This window comes from Nanorana parkeri, unplaced genomic scaffold, assembly GCF_000935625.1.
Source record: "Nanorana parkeri isolate BGI_ZX_2015 unplaced genomic scaffold, ASM93562v1 scaffold1652, whole genome shotgun sequence".
Taxonomy (NCBI): Eukaryota; Metazoa; Chordata; class Amphibia; order Anura; family Dicroglossidae; genus Nanorana; species Nanorana parkeri.
In genome coordinates, this window is record NW_017307920.1 from 238,387 (window position 1) to 263,430 (window position 25,044).

The following is a 25,044-nucleotide window of genomic DNA, read 5'->3' on the forward strand; positions in this document are numbered from 1 at the left end:
GAATTGTGAATTTGAAAGCCGGCCGGGTAGGTTTTTTTTTTTTTTTTTTTTAGAAGCCGACTATTGGCAACAACTAGAGAAAACTTTAAATGTTAGGTGCCAGCTATAAAACCTTGATCTCTTGTAGCATATGCAAGGACATGATCAGTCACTCGTAAACAGTTAAAGTGACACTAAACTCAGGAGTTAAAGTCACATTTACCCCTCTGTGTTTTACAGAAAGGGAGGTTTCACAGGAGAAAATTATGTGACAGACTGCAGTATCACTCGCATCACAAAGGCAAAAGTAAAAAGCCACTGACTGCAAATTGAGGTAAATTGCTCTAGAATGGCTTCCTGAAAGTGACAAAAGGTGGACCCATGAATTGCACAATTTGGAAATTGATCTTATGCAACACAACACATTTTAATTTAGCTTTCATATCAGGGCATTGCTTTATAGTCTCGGTGTCAACCAGGGGCTCATTTCACAGTGTGACACTGCAGGAGCATAGTGTACCCCTATTACAGGAAATTTCTGAACAAAGTCTTGCTGGGCAGGATTACCAAGTATTACATAGGTTGAGGTTGAATAATGACACAGGTCCATCAAGTTCAAACTTTCTGTGCATGTGTGTGACTGTGCATGTGTGTGTGTATACGAGTCCCCGCATGATCTTGTTTTTAAAAGTACCTGTACCCCTGTATGTTACAGTCTCTGAGGAAGGTGTCTAAATGCTTTTTGAATGATTCAATACTCTCTGCTGATACCACTGCTTGTGGCAGCGAGTTCCAGACTTTAACCGCTCTAAAAGGTGCCCATACACTGCTCGATTCTCGTACGAGAATCGCGGGAAATCCCGCGATCGTACGAGAATCGAACAGTGTGAACGAAGACGTGCGACCGCTTCTACTGTACGGTCGCACGTCTTTTGTCTAAGGAGCATGTTAGAAAACCAGCCGAGAATTGTACGATTTTCGGCTGGTTTGAACGGTGCTCGGGAGACAAATGCCGAACGGGCCGGTGTACGCACGCGCACACTGCCCGTTCAGCATTGCTGTCATCGGAAGCCCGCCCCTCAGGGGGGCAGGCTTGCGATGATCGAGAGTGCGATCTGCCTGTCCAAGATGGGCAGATCGTACGTTTTTTTAAATCACTTTACAACCATCGCAAGACTAAGGTCTTGCGATGGTTGTACAGTGTATGGCCACCTTAACTGAGAAGAACCCCCTTCGCCCCTTGTGGTTAAATCTTTTCTCCACCAGTTTTAGATGGTGGCCTCTAGTCTTTGTTATGGAGTTTACAGTAAAATGTTCATTGCGGATGTTGCCATCACCACTAAAACATCCTGTACATCAAAATCATATCCCCTCAATCTCACTTCCAGCGTGAACATGTTTAAATTTTAAAGTATTCTTTAATAGAAAGCTGCAGAATTTAACAGATTGAGAAAAGTATGGAAATTATACATTACAGTTCACACGGCGGGGGCCGAATCTACTTTTCCCTCATGACAATCTACTTGTCCCGATACAAAAAAAAAATAATTTTAACCAAAAGCGCTTCTCATTGGTCAGTGCCGTCAGGTGACTGCGCTGACCAACGAGTGCTTGCGATTTGCGAGCGGAATTCAGAATACATGGAACAGGTACAGATAGTACACCCGTACTGGTGGACGGGAAGGACCGTTTGCCAAAAGGTAAATATAGTGGGAGAGAGATTTGTGCGGGTAATTCCATTTTCCCAAATTACTTGGGAAAGTGAATTTACCCTTTAGGGTTGGTGCAGACTTGGGGATTCCCAGGACGTGCGATCGTATGCGGTTGCATCCGCATGTATGGGGTTACATCTGCGTGGCAAATCGCTTGAAAAAAGGTAGATGTACCTATTTTCACGGCATGCACCGAGCAGTGTTTTCAACCGTGATCGTGCGCGACCGCTCGGGCGGTATTACAGCAGGAAAACGCGCAATCTGTCTGGCACGACTGGGATGCCATTAGAAAATAATGGCACTGACAGCACGATCGGCGGTGGTGTGCGATTCCGTGACCACCCAGCCATCCGCTCGGTTTCGTGCACGATGACCGGGCGGTCACGAATCGCACACCCCTGCCGATCGCGCTGGCAGTGCCATTATTTTCTAATGGCACCCCAGTCATGCCAGGCAGATTGAGCGTTTTCCTGCTGCAATACCGCCCTGCCCGAGCGGTTGCACACGATTGCAGTTGAAAACACTGCGCATTTATTTGCATGCAGATGGGGGCAGCGGGGCTGGTTTTCATTTTTTTAATTATTTACTTTGTAAAAAAAATGTATTTGTTTTATTATTTGTACTTAATCGCCTTTTTATTTTTTACTTAGTTACATTTTTAATTATTATTTTTTACTTTTTCTTTTTAACTATTTTTTTTTAAACTTAACTGTATTGCTATCACACAGGGAAAAATAATCCCCTGTGTGATAGCATTTGGAGGTGACAGGTACTCTTTATTGACCCTGTCACCTGCAACACAGGATTTCTAGCACAGCTCTGTGCTAGAACTCCTGTGACAGGAAAGAGCAGTGGCCGCCAGGGACAGAGGCTGAGGGAGGTGTCACTGCTCTGACAGGGCTAAAATAGTGAAAAAAACCACTTGCCCGGCACTACATGTCACGGGCGTCGGGCGATACGAATTCCACACCCCTGGTTCATATAAGATTTTAGTGATTAGGTTTAGATCTTTATTAAAGTAAAGTAAAGCAACTCGTCACAGACGAGTGGACGAGTGCATTTTTCGAGCCCTGCCAATAGGTATCGAAATTCGAACTCTGGCCTTTTATCTTCGCAAGCTCAAAAAAAATCCCCCCCCGAAAAATTGAGATTTTGAAATCAATTTCAATCCAGACCTTCCGATTCACTTAATGACAATACTCTGCTGCTACACATGTTAACGGGCAGAACAGTTCAGATTTACATTTACCTGAAGCCGTACTTAAAAGGCATGAAGTAAAATGTACCACTGTGTCATGATATAGTTCAAAACAGAATACCAAGCTAGAGTAAACGCCTAGTTATCCGACACCCACTGGGATCGGTAGATGCCGGATAACTGTAGTTTCTGGATGCTTGAGTGTAAATAGTAATAGAAAAGTTCTCTCTCAGGTCTGCTCCTCTGCTCAGTGGGCGGGTACAATAGCCAGCCTGCTATTGACTATTGCAATTTGAAATGGCCAATAACAGGCTGGTAATTGCTCCCCGTTGTTTACATTCAGATGCCGACTGTGGAATCTAGCCGCCGGCCGGCAGCAATATGCAAACGGAGAATTTCATTAGCAACTAAATAAATTTAGTTTTTAACTAAATTTTTTAAGTGTCCCCATGTCTATCAAGCAACCACAGTTGTTTTAGAGAGTGCTGGTTGCTGGAATGCCGGATAATGGGGAGTTTCCTGTACAAAGGTAAATTCCAACAACATGAAACACTAAATGAGAATGTGTTGTATTGCATAGGATGAATTTCCAAATTGTGGAAACATATGCAGCACGGTTTGTTAATCAATAGAACACACACTGTAATTATGATATCCAAATTGTTGTCCTAAAAATAGGATGCGACTGCCGCCGCCTTCACATTGCAGAATTCAGACATGTGCATGCTACAATAGCCAGCTAATGATAGAGCAGCAGACAATCTTTATCCTCACAAGAGTTCAGTCATTATTCCAGGACACACAAAATGACTTTATTCTATTACACTGTATCAGACTGAAAATAAATAGTTCTTTATACAAAAGTCAAATCAGGCAACTAGTAGCATGGTGTCCGACAAGGTTATTTAAGGTCAGTAGCCTACTACACATTAAATTAAAACGTTCTATAATGGGTTGAATAAAATAACCAAGTCTAGTCAGTTCAGTCTAGTAGATACTATTAGTCCTAAAAAGTATAATCTCTTGATAAACAATAGAATAGATGTCAAAAGGTTGGACCACCAGTTGAATTTGTAGGGAATATTTTTTTTTTGACCACCTAAATTAGTAAGGTCTGCTGCAGACCTTACTAATCAATCCTTTTCGGCCTGCGTTTGTGAAGACGCCGGCCGAAAGGTTCTCTATGCCGGCAGTGACAGGAGCAGCTTTACGGTCTGCATCCAACAGAGATGCAGACCGTGTAGCTGCTCCTGCAAGTCGGGTACATGGTCCGTGAGCGAGGTACCTGACTTGTCAGCTGTTCACAGAGTACCGGTTCGTGGGCCGGTACTTTAAGACTGCTGCTCCAGCAGCTCTGCTCAGGCTACGTGCAGCATAGTTCTGATGCCACGGCTATTTTAACAAGGTAATAACTGGGTTTACAAAAGGCATTTGGTGCACACAAAGTGGATTTATAACTCTTTTAGCTATTAAGAAACATTTAAAATTAAGTTTTTGTGCCTAAAGTTCCGCTTTAAAAGCCTCCTAAGTCACTGACCTGTAACAAGTATAGAGATAAGGATTTCTGACATTCATACTCATTTTCAGCATGTACTGTATTGTATGTGACTCAAAATATATAGATGCCAAAACAACTAGGCCACAGGCTTTTTTTTTAGATGAGCAATGACAGCCTCCATAATTCTCTCATGACAGGGTCACTTTAAAGTAGCCAAACACTTACAGGGTTATTCAGTAAAGGGTGAAGAGATTGGAGAAGGCCGGAGAAGTGAACAATCTAGGACAACATAGCTGATTTGGAAAGTGAGCTGATCTGGAGAATTTTTACACATCAGCTATTATGTCCTAGATTGGTCACTTCTCCTGCCTTCTCCAAACTCTTCACCCTTTTGTGAATAACCCTAATAAAAAATCAATTTTTAAAACTAGTGAAAGACCAATTTTACAAAAGTTCTGTGAAATGCACATGGAATATCAAGTCAGGTTAATGGCGGCTAAGCTGTTACACGCCGGCTCTAATACGGAGAGCCGACTCATCACATGACCGCGATTTCTCCACCCCTGTTCTAATACGACTTCTCCATAACCACTCTTCGGTGGGGCTTTCAGTGCGCACATCTGGAACAATAAAGTTTTATGAAAATGCTGACATCAGTGTGCGTCCAGTCTTTTGATTCAGCCTTTTATGAGGATCCTGCTGCATCAGCATACAGTCTCCATGGACTGTAATAGCCAGGAAATATAATTCTCAAATTATTCCAGTAATGATCAGCCCGTGCATGGACCAAAGCCTCTTAATGTAACTAGCAAAAAAATTGCGACAGTTCCTGGAATTCAGAAGTCCTGGTACACCTAATAACTTCTGTCCTTTAATAGGACAATGCTGTGATGATTAGCTCTATGGAATATATAACAGTACAGACTAGAGCTGCGTGGAGTATGCAATGTACAGCATAGAGTGAAGAGACCTATCTATTCACCTTAAAGTAAAACAAACCAAAATCTTTTCTTTAGTTTTGAATAGAATAAAGGAGGTTACATTCCATCAGCTTTTTTTGGCCTTCACTTACTCACAACAGGAAGTGAGAACAAATCCGATGTCAGGAAGGTCATTAGAGCAAATGTCCCCACTAATGCGCACAATACACGGATCAGCCATAACATTATGACCACCCACCTAATATTGAGTAGGTCCTCCTTTTGCTGCCAAAACATCCTGACCCCAACTGTGGTATCTGGCACCAAGCAGTCAGTAGCAGATCCTTTAAGTCCTATAAGTTGCAAGGTGGGGCATCCATGGGTCGGACTTGTTTTTTCTGCACATGCCACAGATGCTCAAATGGACTGAGATATCGAAAATGTGGAGGCCAAGGCAACACCTCAAACTCACTGCTGCTGACAGAGGCCACTGCCATCAGGGAATACCGTTTCCATGAAGGGGAGTACTTGATCAGCAACAATGCATAGATAGCTGGTATGTGTCAATGTAACATCCACATGAATGGCAGGACCCAAGGTTTACCAGCAGAACATTGCACAAAGCAACACGCCTTCTCAGCTGGCTTGCTTTATTCCCATAGTGCACCTGGAGCCATCTCCTCCCCAGGTAAGCGACACACATGCTCCTGGCCATCCACGTGATGTAAAAGAAAACATGATTCATGAGACTAGGCCACCTTCTTCCATTGCTTTGTGGTCAGATGCTCACAAGCTCATTGTAGGAGCTTTTGGACACAGGTAGGCATGGGCACCCTGACCGGTCTGTGGCAACGCAGCCCCATACACAACAAACTGCAATGCACTAGAGCTGCAGCTAACGATTATTTTCAAAATCGATTAGTTAGCCGATTATTAAGTTCGATTAAATGTGTATTCCGAACCAGCATAAACATTTTCAGCAATTTAAGCTGCAGCTTTGAAAAGGTTTTGGTTTAGTTGTACATTCATACACCTCACTATTAATGGTACTCTAAACCCTTGGTTCTCAACTGGTGGGTCGTGACCCAAAAGTGGGTCGCGAGCCAGCGTTCAATGGGTGGCCGCATGCCATTTTTGTAGATGAGAGGCTCCTCTGCCTCCCCATAGCGCAGCACTGTCAGTTCTCGTGCCAAACAGCAAGTCAAAATATGCTGCCCTGTGTCGAGTGTCAGCTTGAGGTGGGATGGGGCTATGGCTGAGAAAGAGCGCCATCCATACCTGCATTGCTTACAGCTCCCTCAAGTGTCCTATAGAGGTGCCTGGACCGGAATTAGATCACATTCTGGCTCCCAGCTACTCTACAGGCCGCGCAAGGGAGCTGTACAAGCACTGCACATATGGATGGTACTCCGTCACAGCACAGCAGCCCACACTGGACTCCAGGGTAAGGATCCACTCCAGTTCTTGGAAGGTAGGGAGACTGGGTGGACCTTATTAAAAATAAAAAAACAATTCTGGAGTGTGCATGTGTGTGTACGAATGTCTGTGAGATTGTGTCTGTGGTTGTGTATGTATGTCAGTGTTTTTGAGGGCCCGTTCACACTAGTACAGTGCGTTAATTGCATAGTACCATGCGTTTACGCCCTGTACCACGCAATCGCACCTACCACGCATTCTGGTGGGAGGTGTGTTGCGTTGCCATTCATTTGAATTGTACCCAAACGCACCTCCCACCCACAGTTCGTATACCCGCACCGGAGCGCGCAGTATCCCAATGCTGTGCATTCCATTGCAGTGCACACACTGTAGACCTGGGTCGCGACTTAATGACCAAGGACAAATGTGGGTCCGGAGGTTACACAGGTTGAGAACCACTGCTCTAAACCACTTGTAAAAAACATTTTCATTTTTCCACCTCTTGCATGATGACATGGTGTATTTATCATGCAAGGAGTGGAATTTACGGTCACACAGTCTTCAACAACCGTCTTGGCAGACATATTCCTTATGACTTCACAAAAACGTGTAGGTGCATCACAATCTGCATTAAATCACTTGTGTGGAGTAAGATATATATCGCTACTTGTCAAATCTGAAACATTTATCTATTATATTAAAATAAGAGTATGCACTAATGCTTTTTACTTTAACATATATTTCGGCACAAAGAAGATAGGCGATTCAGAACCATTGAGAAGGACAGGAAGCAAAGTTCAAATATGTGCTATTCAGGCAAGAATTTGTGCTTGTTAGCCGTGGCGTTTGTGGACTCTCAGGGCAATCTCGTTTGATGCTCCAGCAGTACTCTGACATCATATTTTTGTCCCATCGCCCTTGACAGTGCTGTTCCATCATCATGAGGACTGTCAGTCACGGCTCCCTGCAGGGATTCCCTCCTCCCCTCTCCGAACCTCCGGCTCTGACTGGAGGAAAGGACGGCGGAGGGGGCGGGTACAGCTGGCTCTGCCTCTAGATAGGCAGAGCCAGCTGTCACTCGCGCAGCTGGGTGGATCTCGACAGTAATGTTAGGATCTGTCCAGGCTGCGGCGGTCTCAGTATACCGCAAGCTGTAGCTCGCTATATACTGAAATGGGGTCACGGGAAGACACAGTATATGTCCTCCCATGACCCTTAAGAGAACGATGGGGAAAAACACTTACCCCATAATTCTCTTTTAATGCCTTCACAAATCTCTATAATCCAAATTCAACAAAAAATATAAAGGGATATTGAGGTTTGAAAATATATGTGCCTAATTGGTACAAGGTTAGGGTAGATGTAAGCCTAGCTCCCAAGCCATCCCTACTGTAAATAGAAATGGGTGTCTTTTGAGAAAATCTAAAGTTTCAAATTGCATGAAAACTACAGAATGTAGAGGAAAACCGGTTTCATATTTGAAATCAGCGTTGGAAAAAAAATTCAACTTCGAATCAGTTGAAAAATCTCATGCAACAGAAAATAAGAAAAATGATGTTCCATGCCAGCACATGTACAAGCAGAACGCTGACTGGTTCCCAATGCCAGCGTTCCTTTTTACAAGTACACTATACAAAGGATTAAAAGTGGCCAAAGTCAAATCCAGGCACTTAGACTAGCTGTTTTGTTTTTTTTAAATATATATTTAACCCCTTCGTGACTGACGTACAGTGTACGTCGCCAGCATCGGGGCTGTTTAAACAGACTCCCGGTTACTTTTGCCGCCGGGACTCTGTTTAAACTTGTAGAGCCGACTGTCGGTTTTACAACAGAAGCGATCCTGGCGACTTACCTGTCGCCAGATCGCTTCTGCGTCCTGAAGAAAGGGTTAAAAGGAGAATTATGGGGTCTGTGTTTTTCCCCATAGTTCTAAGGGTCATGGGAGGACATAAACTAGCGTCCTCCCGTGACCCAAAGCTCAACTCGCGATATACCTAGACCGCCGCAGCTGGGACGGATCCCAACATTACTGTCAAGATCCACCCAGCTGCGCGAGTGACAGCTGGCTCTGCCTATCCAGAGACAGCTGTACCCGCCCCCTCTCCTGTCCATTCCGCCAGTAAGCAAAGCACTAAGATTCTTCAATAGTCCTCGGTAACAGCAAGGATGGAGCAGAGGGATGTGGATGGTTCAATATTGTAGAACTCCTATTTAGGCAGAAAAGGCCTCTTATAGAACAAGTGTGGAGATTCAATCAGAGTTCCTGACAAGATGGGCATCCATGCCAACAATGCAACACTTTTCCATTTGCGGACATCTAGAAGTGGAGAGCTAAGGCTGTGCTGAGTCAGTATCCAACAATGAGTGGACAAAGCCGCAGCTTGATATAAGCAGCACCTGTTTCAGAATCTAATATAGCGCTGGCTACTGCTCAAACTATTCCCGTTTGTCAATGTATCATTCCAACTGCTTATCCAGAACCCAACCATTTAGGAATTAGCCAAGACACTGTGGAATGTGGGCCTTGTAACAGAAAGCTGCTGTTAACACTCGAATTCAACCCTTCACGAGTTGTTGCTGCCACTTTCAGCATATTTAAATAAATTCCCAGCATAGACTTTCCTTTAATAACATCAGCATTGTGATAGGAATACATACTAAAGTTGTTTTTGATAATGCAATCAAAATTTAGTGCTGCCTTCCGTCTGCCCATCACTTTCATCAACTTCCTGTGACTGGAGAAATGCAGGTCATGTGAGGGACAGGTCACATGACTTACAGTGGAACACAATGCACGGCTGTAAAGCACACCACTACGCTTTATAAATGTGCACTTTTTATGGCCGTACATGCACACCTCTACATTTTTAGACAATGAATAATGGGAGGGTGCTGGAATACAGGGTACAGACATGTTATGTCCTGCACCCCCAGACTTCAGACATTTTCACCAGTTCCTGGGAAAGAAAAAGTAGAGTCAGGAACGCAATGGTCTGATCCTGCCTCTGTTGCCCTGAGCCATTCAACTACCAGACAGTGAATGCTGCTGGAAAGAAAGTAGACAGGTAAGGAGCTGTGACAGCTTGAGGGCACCGTCTGTAGGCGAGGGCACCGTCTGTAGGCGAGGGCACCGTCCTGCAGCATCCATCTATCTCCCAAGCTGTGAGACAAGCATACAAGTCTATGACTGCCTGCCTCCCGCATGACTTACAGCACAGGAGACAATTGGTAAATCCCACACTCTGGGTCCCCATCCTACTTGTATCCCACCTTGTTGTGACCCTGGCTGGAACCTCCCCCACCATGGGGACCACCAGTCAGGGGAAAGAAGTAAAAAATAACTGAGCCCAGAGGGACTCCCACTTGAGATTGCCCTTTGGCCAGGTTGAGATATAGAAGAAAATTGACTGTTCCCACAGCTTGGGTGAAGAACTGCAGGACTTCTGGCTGCCACAATACCAAGTATAACATCAATGAGGCCTCAAACACATGGAGCGCGTTACCCTATGCAGCGTAAAGGGTCCTTTTTTATACACCTGGAGGTGCGGAAAGATGCATGCGGGCAGCTCATGTAGATGCAGGAGCTGTGCACCCGAACACACTGCTTCCCGTAGTCCTGAGTTTTAACAGCCATATGGACCTGGATCCATTATGTCTGCGTCCAAGGCCGTACATGGTCTGTATGCGGCTGTTAAAACTCAGAGCTGAGGGTAGCAGCATATGAGGGTGCACAGCTTCTACCGCTACAGAGTTACATGAGCTGCCTGCACGCTTCTCAATGTTCAGGGCGCATCAAAAAAACTTCCCCTCACGCTGTACAGGGCAACACACCCCCCATGAAGGAGGCCAAAGGCTGCAGCTACCTTGCTTCTGTTCCTCTGTTTTAAAGCTGCTGTGCCAAGTAAAAACTCTTTGCACGGCATTCCAAAATACAAACCACACTGCACAAGTGTATCTCATTTCCAGTTCCCATTTCATCTAACTTCTGATGAGACGCACACAAATCTGAATTAAAGTCCTTAGTATTTCTGCACGTTGGCTTAACCTAGTTTTCATTTGCTCCAGATAGTTCCTGTCTTTCACATTCAATGACACAGGAAGCTGGAAATGTGCATGGCTTTTCTGAGATAAAGAAGTGAAAGAGGGGAAAAGAAAAAAGAGAAGAGAATCAACTTTCATGATGATCAAAACAGTATTTATTAAGGTCTGACACACTCTGGAAGACATATCTATTGAGCTGAAAATTACAGGCTACCATTGTGGCCCCGGTGCTAACAATGTTATTTGCATGGCTGTCACCCGGTATGCAGTAACAGCTGGTTCACACTAAGTGAATTAAGCTGCGTTGATAGACGCAGGCTCAATGGGAGGACACTGAAAAAAACTATTGTACTTCATGTGCCCTGTTCACACAAGTGTGTTGGTAAGGCCTTGTTCACACCAAATGCAGACCAGATCCGGTCAGGTTTCTGCACACGCAGTGTAGTGGGTTGTACCGCGTTTTAGACGCGTTTTGGATGCGTTTAGGGCCGGTTTTGGTAAAAGTTAAGTTTAACATGGGCTTTCAGGCACTTGCATGCGTTTTTGATGCGTTTTAGATGCGTTCCAGACCAGATCCAGAGCAGGTAAAATAGGGCTTGCCGCATTTTTTTCATCCGGTCTGGATCTGGTCTGGATCTGCACGCTGCGATGTGAACTGGAGGTCAAAATACCATATGAATACATTGGACGCAGTTTTGATCCGGTCTGCACCTGCTCTGGTCCGGATCTGCTCCGCGCTTGGTGTGAACAAGGCCTAAGTGTTGAGGAACGATGCAGACAGGCTATCCTAACCCAATGCACAAAAACATGTTTTAGGGCAGGTCCACACCATTTTCTGGACCAGATCTAGAACGCAGTGCATTGCGTTTCTGCTGCCATTTTGACACGTTCGGAAATAAAAAAAATGTTTTTCTTAAAAAGGTCTTACAGGTGCGTTCCAGTGCGTTTTTATGCATTTCAGACCAGACAAAATAGGACAAGCAGTATTTTTCTGGTCTGGAACGGACTGCACTGGTGTGAACAGAGGCCAGGAATAGCATAGGGATACATTAGGATGCATTTTGGGTCCGGAAACAATCTGGTCTGGTGATGTTCCAGACATGGTGTGAATGGGTCTTTAACCTCATTCACACGTGATTAGGGCTGACAGGGAATTCTTGCACCTGGGATAACAGGTGGTTGTGGACAGTTGTGGTAGATAACCCCATACAAAGCAATGAGGGGCTGTCCACGGCCATTTCATGTAATTACACACCGAGCGTTTACCTGCAGTTAGGGATAGATTGTGCCTGGACACAAACATTTTGTAGCCTTGCCCAGCACAGTCCCAATGCATAGACAAGGCAATTTGCCTTGTTGTCTATTACGTCAGTTCACAGCTGAAAAAAGTGAGGCATGCAGTATTTTTTTTTTTTTAACACTACATCGCAATGCAACATGCTGGGGAACAAAAGTAGCCCCCCTCCAGAAGGAAGGACAGTGCTGGCACCAATTCAGAGATGATTTGAGGATCTACCGCCGAGTGATACACACATAAGATACATTTTTTTAAATAGTTTAGGTATTTAAATGTATTTTTAAGATTTAACTCGTGAGTTTAGTGTCACTTTAATTCTAATTTTCTGCAAGCTGCATATTAAATTAACAAATGATTCCCATTCCACTGGATTCTCAAGAAACCTCTCTTCCTCCTTTATGCACTAGGAATTGTGGTGATCACTGAAGGAAGGTTACCACGTCTGCCATGCAGCATTGGTGGTCCGTCATTTGAATCCCAGCCAGGACAAGAACTGCAAAGAGAGTTTGCATGTTCTCCATTTGCTTGTGTGCATTTCCCACAGGTAATGCGATTTCCTGCCTCTGCCTATCTAGAGGCAGAGCCAGCTGTACCCACCCCCTCCCCCGTCCGTTCCGCCACGGAGAGCTGGAGGATCGGACAGGGGAGGGGGAATCCCTGTGGGCGACAGTCACGGCTCTCTGCAGGGATAAATCGAGAAGTGAGCGAGCGCCGGTATGTGTTCGCTCACCTCCCGATCTACTGAGCCGACCTGTGACAGTTTCATTGTCACAGGTCGGCTAGAACTATGAGGATGAGTGATTTTCACTCACCTCATTGTTTTCCTTTAAAGTCAAAATATTTTTAAGCTATTTCAAAGGCTGATGAAATCACTTGCAATGGATGCTGCTTCTTGATATTTAAAAGTTTTACCTTACTGCAGAATCAGCTGGTCCCCTGAGCAATGGCCCTGATATTCTGTTTTGGGGTGGCTCCTTTCTCTTACAGAGTCCTATGGAGCCACCCTTGTGGGTGCTAGTAAGCTGTGTGTCTCTCCACAAACTCAAAGGCACAGCAAGGCAACCCCCACCCCCTTTCTGCTCCCCTTTCCTCAAGCAAGTAGAAGGACAGCTGCCGGAGACTGCTCGGTCCCTTGTTTTCTTGTACTGAACAGGAAGTTCAGGGAAGTGGAGCTGAAAGAGTTTAGAGAAAAGCATTGCTGGGCAATGTACATTTGTTTGATCTGGATTAATCACTGAACAAATGATTGAGAGTTTACCGCTACTTTAATTAGCTACTGGCCATAATATGTCTGTACAACCGAGCTATGCACATGTGTAATCACATTCTGCATGCTGGTCCCAAACCCATGTAAATGGGGAGGGTTGAGGAAAGACCTGGTGACCTATCTAAAAAAAAGCTGCAGGTAATCACCCTTCACAGAACGCATCACCCTGTCAAACGCCCTGTATATCACGGGCAATAGCTGAGCTTTGGGTCAGGGGAGGTGGTTTGTATATGTCCTCCCGTGACCCTAAAGAGAACGATGGGGAAAAACACTTACACCATAGTTCTCTTTTAAAGTCTACATAAAAGCATTTGACACATTGTACCTGGTATGCTGGTGACTACTTGCAGATTTGGATTTACGCGGCGCCATCCGCTGGCGATACCAGCACTGTGAGAGCAGGGGCTGGTGTCAATGCACAGTATATACAGTGCGGCATAAATTGATGTCGCTATATAAATATCTCTAGTAAATACAATTCCATGTGGGATGGTTACACACAATGTAGATTGCTGCTTGTAACGAAAGCCCTGCAAAGATGAACTACAATATAACGTAATACAGGAAGTAGACATTACTGTCAACACTCTGTTAAGCAACAAAGGCATTACGGATGATGTCATGAAATCGTTCATCCAGCAGCTGTAAAGAAGTATTCACAGACGATTCGGCATAACTGATAACATGAAACACCACAACGGCATCAAACTGGCACTGAAAGCGGACAGGCTCTCCGATGGTCGCGCAGTGATAGCAAGCGCAGACCAATCAGCGGGCTGGGCTGGGCATCCTGATGCAGTGCACTGTACACCCCGTGGAGATTCTCTGCTTCAGCACCTCAATGCTGCCTGCTAAGAGGAGGGGAAATATACCGGGCAGGCCGACGGCCTCAATCACCTCTCTACTTGGCATTCTCGCTGCTGTCTCCCTGCCAGAGAAGTCTGAAATCACTGCTCCAGAATGGAAGCCAGCAAAGCGTGTGAAACGCTGTACGGATTACACAATGCTTTTTTTTTTTACAGATCACAAAGAGGTGAACGAAGGTCGATTGAACCACAAAACACGTCCCGGTTCCACAATAAATAATACACCTGCCGAGCCCATTCAAACCCACCGTGCAGCATTGCAATGCACACACCGAGCAACTGACACAATTAAGTCATTCATTGTAGCGAGTCTGGTTACTGTGGCAATGACAACCTAAAACATGCTGAAAGGAGGGGCGTGTAATGTGTCACTGCAACGTGCTGGAATTGCAAATTTGCTCTCGCGCAGAAGTGCTTTGCCATCATGGCTATTAGACGAAAACGGAGGAAGCCGAAAACGCCTCAGCAAAGGCGGATTACGGAAGGAATTTGGAACGAAAAGCGCAGATTTATTTACCATGCTACAAATCTACGATGCACCGCAGGCCTCTGAAGCAGCATGAGGTTAATAATCATTAATGAAAGACTGATGCAAGGTTCTCCAACTATCCTGCATGCCATCCCACTATAAAGCAAAGCATGCCCTCGAGCATATGCTTAGAGCTGCAGAGATGTAGCCAAGGCCCAATCTATACATCCAAAAGCATCATCTGTAGAACGGTACAAGTCAGAAAGAGAGAGGGGAGAAATGTGTTAATGAAACCTGAGAGACTACAAGAAGCCAACCTCTCCCAGGTGGAGTTTGTCTATCACCAGCGTCACTATTTAGCAATTGCTGGTTGCTAAGAAAGGAGACACCAAAACATACACCTGGCAGCTCTCCCTGCCCAACCAAGCCATCCTTTGGGAGAACGACTGTTATACTCCCCGGGGCACAACAAATCTACTTGTTTCACCACAGTGACCAGAAGTAATCATGCTTGGTCCATTTGGGAACTATGACGGCTTGTTCACACCAAGTGCGGAGCAGATGCAGAGCAGTTACAGAACGCATCAAAAATGCATCCAATGGTATTTTGGGCTCTAGTTCACACCACAGCGTTCAGTTCCAGAGCATGTGGAAAATCTGCAGCATGCCCTTTTTTCTTGCTCTGGAACGCACCAAAACGCATCATAAACACATACAAACGCCCTATAAGGAACTGAAAGACAATTTTAGGCAACAACAACAAAATGCGGCAAGAAAAACACTGCACGTGCAGAAACTCATGCAGATCTGGTACGCATTTGGGCCCCATTCACACTGAGCGATTTATCGAGCGATTTTTGCAGCGATATCGCTCATATTTCCGCGCGATATCGCTCTATGTAGCTTCTCCAATCCATTTCAATGGAGCTGTTCACATCTCGTCGCTCAATATCACTCAAAGCTCGTCGCTGGTAGCTTGTCGCTCCTACATGACCCTTTTTTCGAGCGATTTTGAGCGATATTGCTCCTGATTGCATACAGCCCAATAGGAAGAAGTCGCTCAATATCGCTCAAAATCGCGCGATTTTCATGCCACTCAGTGTGAATGTGGCCTTGATGTGAACAAGCCACGGATGCTGCAGCATGCTCCTCTGCCAACAGCAAATCTGGTGTTTACTCCATCCGCTGACATTAGCCCGGCTTTTACCCTATTCCCGGCGTTATTTATATCCTCGTGTTTTTATAACATTCCCATACATTACCACACCATTAAATGTTACAAAGACTTCATAACCTGAACAGCACATAGGCGCTCTTATTCTGAGGCCGTATGCATGTAGTCACCCCATTTCCCACCATAAAAAGGCCACAACAATGCTTAACCAACATGCCCATGGCTCATATACAATCATTCAACAGTACCATGTATTCAGTCTCTGATACTTACCTGTCCTCTAGGACATTCCCACAGAGCTATATCCACAGAACAACAGTCAGCCTATCTACTCTACTTATATCGTTTTTGGTGATGATAATAAAATACTACTTACAGGGTTATTCACAAAAAGGTGAAGGATTTGGAGAAGGTCGGAGACATGAACCGTTTAGGACAACATAGCTCAACCGGAAAGTGAGCTGAATTGGAGAATTTTTCCAAATCAGTTATTTTGGCCTACATTGTTCCCTTCTCCGGCCTTCTCCAAACTCTTCACCCTTTTGTGAATAGACCTGTTAAATGTTTTACACAAGAAACAAGTCAACAGAGTCTTTATATTACATCCGGCGAAAACAGCCAATCATCCAACCTGACAAGTTCTGCTGAACAATTCAATCCTTGGATAAGACCTAATCAATCCCTTCAACTTCAGACATCCAGCAAAACTCCAGTTCTATGGTCCTTTCCTCTGACCATTACTAGTCCGCCATCCATGCTCTGCCATGTCCTAGTCTGCCCGTCACTACATCACTTTAAAAAAAAGTATGTCTCTAGCCAAGCCATTTTTTTTTTCATTGGTTCTGGCCATGCAGACCCCATTCTTCAACAGCGTCTAACCCAGCAGGCCAAGATGTCTTGTTTTCAGGCAGCTCCATTCCAAGACACTCCATTGCCTGACAGGCTCTAACCAAGCTGCCCTATTCCCTGATAAGCCTTCATCAATCAAATGTTCTGCTGACAGGCACTGCCTCCTCGATCCTTTGACGGGGCCCAATCTGTAGACCCATCTTCAGAAAACCAAGTCCAATTGCCCCTTCTCAAAAAGGGCCTAGCCTGTAATTCCAACCTCTAATATGCTGTGCCATGCACCCCTTTTCTACAGATGGTTCCACACAGACAATATCCCAATGCATGAGCTCCAAATAATATATGGTCCTACCAGGCATCCTTCCCACAGATGACTCCTGACAGGCCATCACCCGATCCTATTCCCCCACAGATCCCGCCTCATCGCCCCAATTCTCCCACAGATCCCGCCTCATCGCCCCAATTCTCCCCCAGATCCCGCCTCATCGCCCCAATTCTCCCACAGATCCCGCCTCATCGCCCCAATTCCCCCACAGATCCCGCCTCATCGCCCCAATTCTCCCACAGATCCCGCCTCATCGCCTCAATTCTCCCCTAGATCCAGCGTCATCGCCCCAATTCTCCCCTAGATCCAGCGTCATCACCCCAATTCACCCCATCCCGTGACAGATCCTACCCCATTCTCCCCATCCCGTGACAGATCCTACCCCATTCTCCCCATCCCGTGACAGATCCTACCCCATTCTCCCCATCCCGTGACAGATACTACCCCATCCCGTGACAGATCCTACCACATTCACCCTATCCCATGACAGATCCTACCACATTCACCCCATCCTGTGACAGATACTACCCCATCCCGTGACAGATCCTACCACATTCACCCCATCCCGTGACAGATCCTACCACATTCACCCCATCCCGTGACAGATACTACCACATTCACCCCATCCCGTGACAGATACTACCACATTCACCCCATCCCGTGACAGATACTACCACATTCACCCCATCCTGTGACAAATCCTACCCCATTCACCTCATCCTGTGACAAATCCTACCCCATTCACCCCATCCTGTGACAAATCCTACCCCATTCACCCCATATTGTGACAGATACTACCCCATTCACCCCATCCTGTGACAGATCCTACCCCATTCACCCCATCCTTTGACAGATCAAACCCCATCCTGTGACAGATCCTACCCCATCCTGTGACAGATCCTACCCAATTCACCCCATCCTGTGACAGATCAAAGCCCATTCACCCCATCCTTTGACAGATCAAACCCCATCCTGTGACAGATTCTACACAATTCACCCCATCCTGTGTCAGATCAAACCCCATTCACCCCATCCTGTGACACATCAAACCCCATCCTGTGACAGATCCTACCCCATTCTCCCCATCCTGCGACCGAACCTACCCTTCACCCCATTCTCCCCATCCTATGACAGCTCTCCTCTATGCCTGCTCTCAGCAGTCCTTGGTCCTACGATCTTCTCCTGGTGTGATGACAGGCCGGTGTCCCCACAGTGCTCTGCCTCCCTCCCCGGCTGTCTAGCACACAATGGCGGGTCCCGGATGAGGGATGAATGGATGGATGGGGATGCCGGGCGGGAGGAGGGGACACACTCACCATCGCTCCTCTTGATCTCCACATGGATTCCTATCTGGATCTTGCCGAAGCTGGATGCCATGCTCATTGCCCCCTGCACTGCGCTGCCCCCGGCCTCTCCCGCTCTCTCCCCTCTGCGGGCTGTTTTTGTTTGAAAAACGAGGCCAGCGGTGACGAAGCGATGCCGGGTAACAGGAGGAGGGGAGGACGGAGCTGTGGAGGAGGTGGGGAGCGGGCGAGCCTCTGCCGGTCACATTCACAGCCGGGCAGGGCGGAGACAGGACGCAACTGAAATTGGGAGGAGCCGAGTGAAGCGTGCGCGCTACGTCACTAGAGCTGTCTGGGAAGCGGCGCATGCGCATAAAGGAACCTTTGCCTCAGTGTGGAGTACTTGCGGGAGCGCGACGCTACGTCCTCATAACGTAAACTAACGCGCGTGCCCGAAAAGCAGGACTGCTTAGTAACGGTTGCTATGTGGAGCTTGCGCCCTGCAATCTGCAGCAGGTTGTATGGAGCTCTGGTATAGTCTTACTATGCTGTCCCGACCATGATAAGTCCTGTTCTTGCTCATTGTAACACTGTGTTATACCAGTAACTCTTCTGTGACCTGTGTTCTGTGAACACATGAGAAAAGTCCTTTGTGATTCCTGCAAAAAGCATCATATAGAGTTTACGTGTAATGACCCATTCACACTATTGTGTTTTAAGTGCGCCACGACGCAGGTTCACAGCACGCTAAAAGCGCTTACAAAATAAATACTGTTGTAATCTAAAAGGGCTTGTGTACACTGTCACCTGTGCCGGACAACATAAATTGAGGGGTATCTCCCCCGCCAGGGAGCCATGGGTGCTGCGTACACTGCATCCCATAGAAGTCAATGGCTGTGTGCGGGTATGTGCACGACTTGCATAAGGGCCCATTCACACCAATTGCGGTGAGTTCCAGAGCGGCAGGGGCATCCCAAGACCGGGTGACACCCCGCCGTGACGTAATTGTGACATCACCACACGCATTTGTGATGACGTCCTCGTAGCCATCATATTGACGCTTGCTGGCAGCAATCTTGGTGGACGCCAGCAGAGAGAGGAGGGGACGTTCACCCGGCGAAATGAGGTATGCCGCCAGGTCCCCTCCTCTCTCCTGACAGTGTCGGGCTCTCGGTCCATGACCGAGTGCTCCACTTTTCAGAGAGGGTGACACCAAAATGACATCAGTCATTTTGGTGTCACCCCTCCAATGGGGTCACCCAGGGGGGGTCATGGCTCCGTTGCTATTGACTTCAATGCACATGCCACGGCTCATTCTCCTCAAAAAATGTCCGTGTGTCGCAAGAGTGTTTGGGTTTCGCTTGAAGAAAAAGTGGCAGCCCTAGTTGCACCTAGTTGTTAGTAAGGGGAACAATGGGGGGAATTTATCAAAACTGGAGCAGACAAAAACTGGATCAGCTGTGCATGGCAACCTATCAGCTTCTCCCTTCAGTTTGTTCAGTTAGGATTTGAAAATGAAAAAGAGAAGCTGATTGGTTGCCATGCACAGCTGATCCAGTTTTTGTCTGCTCCAGTTCTGATAAATTCCCTTCAGTGTGTGTAGCAAGTGGCCAAAAAGCAAGGATTTTTTTTTCATGTTCTGTTTGTTTTGCTCAAATTTTCCCTGTCAATAGTGTAAATAAACTGTATATGTGTTTTCACCTGAAGGAATCGTTGTTTGCTGTGCCTAATTTTTTGTGGTGTGAGCTTATCCAGGGAGTCACACACACCCGCTACCTATCTAATACCCTCACAATATGAATTGGTGGCACTATTTACACATGAATAAGCCGTGGCTCATTTATATGTAAATATTGTGGTTGAGTGATATGCAAATTTTGCACCTCCTTGCTGGTCAGTGTATATACCTCTGTTACATTGCTGGTCAGTGTACACTGAGTGGCCAGATTATTATGACCACCTTACGTTTGTAGGCAAATTAGCTATAATTTTGCGCTGAAGCTGCTAGAGGGCCAGACCATTATAAATAGGGAAGCAGGTTGTTTACCACGACAGTAGACGTGATTTTTTTTCTGAAGATACGGGGAAACAACGCAATTTAACAGCCTTTGAACGTGGGGTGATTGTTGGCGCTCGGAGCCATGGAGCGAGTATCAGCAAAACAGCAGAATTCGTTAAATGTTCAAGAGGGGCTCATTGTTAAAGTGTTTAAAGACTGGACTGTCAGCCGAAAATCTGGGTCTGAACGTGCGAATTGTGGCCGTCAGTGACTAGTCAATGTTAGGGCAGAACGGAGAGTGGCAAGACTGGTACAAGACAACAGAAGGGCAACAGTGCAGTGTCAGATTCCTCGCATCACCTTTCAACATCTCGTGGAGTCACGAGGCGGCCCAACGAAGTACTGATGAGGTGGTCATAATAATCTGGCCACTCAGTGTATATACCTCTGTTACATTGCTGGTCAGTGTATATACCTCATCCAGGGAGTCACACACACCTGCTGCTGAGCCAACACCCTCACAATTGGTGGAGAATGTAGGCAACCTTTAAGCAAGTGGTGCAAAGGCCAGCATGGAAGAGTTACTGAGACAGCTTGCTCTGGCAAACGCCAATCAACAGCAGGCAAATATTGAGCAAATGCGTGCAAGTGAACAAGTGCAGAGGAGTCTGGAAGCTCAGCAGCAAGCTCAACAGCAGGCTCTGGAAGCTCAGCAGCAAGCCGAGGCCCGCTACATAGACTTGTTGCAGCAGCAGGAGCGGCGATTTCAGCAACAAATTGAGGTGCTAATGCAGCAGCGTCCACAGAACCAGCAGGCCAATGGGGCGAGTGGTTCCAGTATTAAACCGTCATTTCATGAGAGTCATTTATTGTCAAAAATGACCGTAGATGATGATTCTGAGGTGTTTTTGACTACGTTTGAAAGGACTGCTGAACGGGAAAGTTGGCCTAAAGAGCCGTGAGCTGGGCTGGTGGCCCCATTATTAGCTGGAGAATCCCAGAAAGCTTATTTTGATCCGGAGCCTGGGCAAGCAAAGGACTATGACTTGCTTAAAGCCGAAATATTGGCACGGCTGGGTGTAACCCTGGCTGTCCAGGCTCAGCGTGTGCATAACTGGACTGGGCTTGGGAAACCCCCCAGGTCACAGATGTATGATCTGATCCACTTGGCCAGAAAGTAGCTGCAGCCAGAGACTTTGACCGCACCAAAGATTGTGGAACGTGTGGTCATGGATCAGTTCCTGAGATCCCTCCCTACCACAATACAAAAGTGAGTGAACCATGGAGATCTGAAAACAGCTGACAAGCTTGTGGATCTGGTTGAGAGGTACCTAGCCACGGAGAATCTGACCTCCCATCCCAGGGACTCATGGACTTCAACCCTAAGACCAGACCATCCCCAGAGGTGGGTAAGATGGTACCAAGAGGTGAGGATGGAGAGAGTGAGAAGGGGGAAATGTTCCCAATGTTTGGTGAGCGCAGCCTGGGAGGTCAAGGCTGCAAGAGGCAGCTAAAAAGATCATTTGTTACCGCTACCTGCAAGAGGAACATATTGCAGCAAATTGCTGTGTGGTGGATGAACCCATGCAATGTGACTTTCTAAGGGACAGACATCAGTCGCTGTTTGCGACCATTGCATGCACTGCAATATGGGGAAATGAAAAACATTTATGCAAAATGTGTCTTAATGGCAGTAATGTTGTGTTGCTGGATTCAGGTAGTCTTCTAACATTGGTTAAAGCTGAATTAGTGATTACAGCGGTCTCTGGGCATAAAAAAAGTGGTCGTAATTTGTGTGCATGGGGACACAATAGAGTATCTTGTGACAACAGTGTCGTTTGAGACCTCCAAAGGTAACCTGTGTCATCAGGTGAAGTTAGGTCTCATTTATCATATGATGCCATTGTGGGGAGGGATTTTCCAAAATTTTGGGAACATCTGAGAGTGTTGAGGACTCTCCCAAGTTCCCCTTGTCTGTTTTAGCAGGGGAGGAGCCTGCATCCTCAGATGAAAACCTACCCTCTGTTGAATTCTCTGATTTAGAGGTACACAGAGAAAATTTTGCAACTGAACAGTTAAAAGACCCCACGCTGATGAGAGCGAGGGAGAATGTGGTGCAGGTACATGGGGAAACTAGTGAACCCAGATGAGAGGGTTGCTTCACCATACTTCATTATGGAAAAGGATCTGTTATATTAAGTTGCGCAAAGGGCAGAGGAAACCATTGAACAACTTTGGTGCCCAAACCTTATCGGAAGTTGCTGTTGGAGTTGGCCCATGGGCACATTCTTGGAGGTCATTTAGGGGCAGAAAAAACTAGAGAGATTACTGCAACGATTCTATTGGCCTGGGTCCTTATGGAGATAGAAAATTACTGTTCTTTCTGTCCAGTGTGTCAGAAAGCAGCACCATTGCCACATTTCCATAACCCGCTGGTTCCTCTCCCCATTATTGAAGTCCCTTTCGAGAGAATTGCAATGGATTAGGTTGGTCCCTTGATTAAGTTGGCTAGGGGGCATCAGTATATTTTAGTTATACTGGACTATGCCACCTGTTAACCGGAAGCAATTCCTCTCTGAAATACCTTGGCCAAAACAATAGCCAATTAACTGTTTCAGATTTTTAGCCGAGTGGGCCTTGTAAGGAAGTGCTTACAGACCAAGGTACCCCATTTATGTCTCGGGTTATGAAAGAGCTGTGTAAGTTATTTAAAGATACACAATTAAGTACCTCAGTGTATCATCCCCAAACCTATGGGTTGGTTGAAAGATTCAACAAAACCTTAAAACAAATGTTAAGGAAGGTGGTGGACAAGGATGGAAGGAACTGGGATTGTCTAATACCCTATTTGATGTTTGCCATCAGGGTGTTTCCGCAATCTTCTACAATGTTTTTTCCCTTTGAATTATTGTATGGGAGACATACAAGGGGGTTATTGGATATTACCAAAGAAACTTGGAAAAGTGAGAGTTCTCCTCACCGGAGTGTGATTGAGCATGTTGCAGAGATGCAAGATAGAATTGCGCAGATAATGCCAATCATATAAGAACATTTGGCCCAAGCGCAGTTGGCACAGCAGAGGATTTACAATCGTGGGGCCCAGACTCATACATTTTCTCCGGGTGATAGGGTGCTGGTATTGATCCCCACGGTCGAAAGTAAATTCCTTGTCAAATGGCTCCTATGAGTTCATTGAAAAAGTGAGCAAAGTGAATTATAGGGTCAGACAACCAGGAAGGCGAAAGCCAGAACAGATTTATCATGTGAATCTGTTGAAAGCCTGGAAGGATAGGGAATCCCTAGTAGCAGTGACTTCACCATCATTGACTCAATCTGATTGTTTGGCTCCTGAGGTTGGCATAGCAGTCACCTTATCAAAAACCCAACAACAGGAGGATAAAGAATTTGTTTTGCCGAATAAATAGGTCTTCTCTGAGCTGCCGGGACAAATATCTGGGATAGAGCATGATATTATTACCCCGCCAGGTGAAAGAGTAAAATTGAAACCCTATAGAATTCCAGAGGCCCGATGGGAGGCAATACACATAGAAGTACAGAACATGCTGGAACTAGGTGTTATAGAGGAGTCCCAAAGTGACTGGTCCAGTCCCATAGTGCTAGTACCCAAACCTGATGAGAGTTGGCGCTTTTGTAATGACTTCCGACAGCTTAATAAGATTACTCAATTTGACACCTATCCCATGGCCCACATTAATTAATTGACCGACTTGGAACAGCCCGGTACATGACAACGTTGGATCTGACCAAGTGGTATTGGCAGATTCCCCTATCTGAGACGCCAAAAGAGAGAACTGCATTTGTAACATCGGATGGGGCATTCCAATATCGAAGAATGCCTTTTGGGTTAAAGAATGCTCCGGCAACATTTCCGCGGGTAATGGATAGGATTCTACAGCCCCACCAGAAGTATGCTGCCGCTTACCTTGATGATGTGATTATCCATAGCACAGATTGGGCCTCGCATCTGCAAAAATTCAAGCTGTGTTAGACTCCATACGGGAAGCTGGGTTTACAGCCAACCCAAAAAAATTTACCATTGGGAAAGAGGAGGCAAAATATCTTGGTTATACCATTGGGAGGGGAATAATAAAACCCCAAATAAACAAAGTTGAGGCCATACAGAATTGGCCCGTCCCAACAACAAGAAGCAGGTATGAGCAGTTCTAGGAATTGATGGCTATTATCGGTGATTCATTCCTCATTTTGCTTCTCAGGCTGTGCCCATGACCAATTTGACAAAAGGGAAGGAGTCTGCCATGATTGAAAAGGAATGTTTAGCTGTGAAGTGGGCTCTGGACTCGCTTAGGTATTATCTGCTGGGTAGACAGTTTGACCTGGTAACTGATCATTCTCCCTTAAAGTGGATGGCCCAAAACAAGGAGACCAATAGAATGGTTAATCGGTGGTTCCTGGCCCTGCAAAAATTTAGCTTTACTTTACAGCATCGCCCTGGTGTACAGATGGAGAATGTGGGTGCTTTGTCCCAAGTTCATGTGTGCCTGGCTACTTGTGTTCCAACCCCAAAGTTGAACCAAGAGGGGGGGAGTGCTGGAATGGTAGAGGTAATGAGCCCAGCTCAAGTAAGCTGACTCATTAGGTCTCTAAAAGAACTCCAAGACTGCTCAGAGATTTGCTCCACCCTGGAACCAGTTGTATGCCTGAGTACAGGGCCGGCCTTAGGCCTTTAGGCGCCCTGTGCGGCCGCACGGCTCGCACACCCCTAAGGCCGG

At 46.1% G+C, this 25,044-nt stretch overlaps 1 protein-coding gene across 4 annotated transcripts in view; it reads right to left on the reverse strand.

Moving 5' to 3' along the window:
* The window catches only part of KIF2A (kinesin family member 2A), a 79,224-nt gene extending 60,606 nt beyond the window's left edge, over nt 1-18,618 (reverse strand). For all 4 annotated transcript variants that reach the window (XM_018571005.1, XM_018571003.1, XM_018571004.1 and 1 more), the window contains exon 1: nt 18,328-18,618. In XM_018571005.1, coding sequence (XP_018426507.1) covers nt 18,328-18,394 — 67 coding nt within the window. In that variant the 5' untranslated portion in view covers nt 18,395-18,618. The remainder of the gene's footprint in view (nt 1-18,327) is intronic.
* Nucleotides 18,619-25,044: the final 6,426 nt, after the last annotated feature.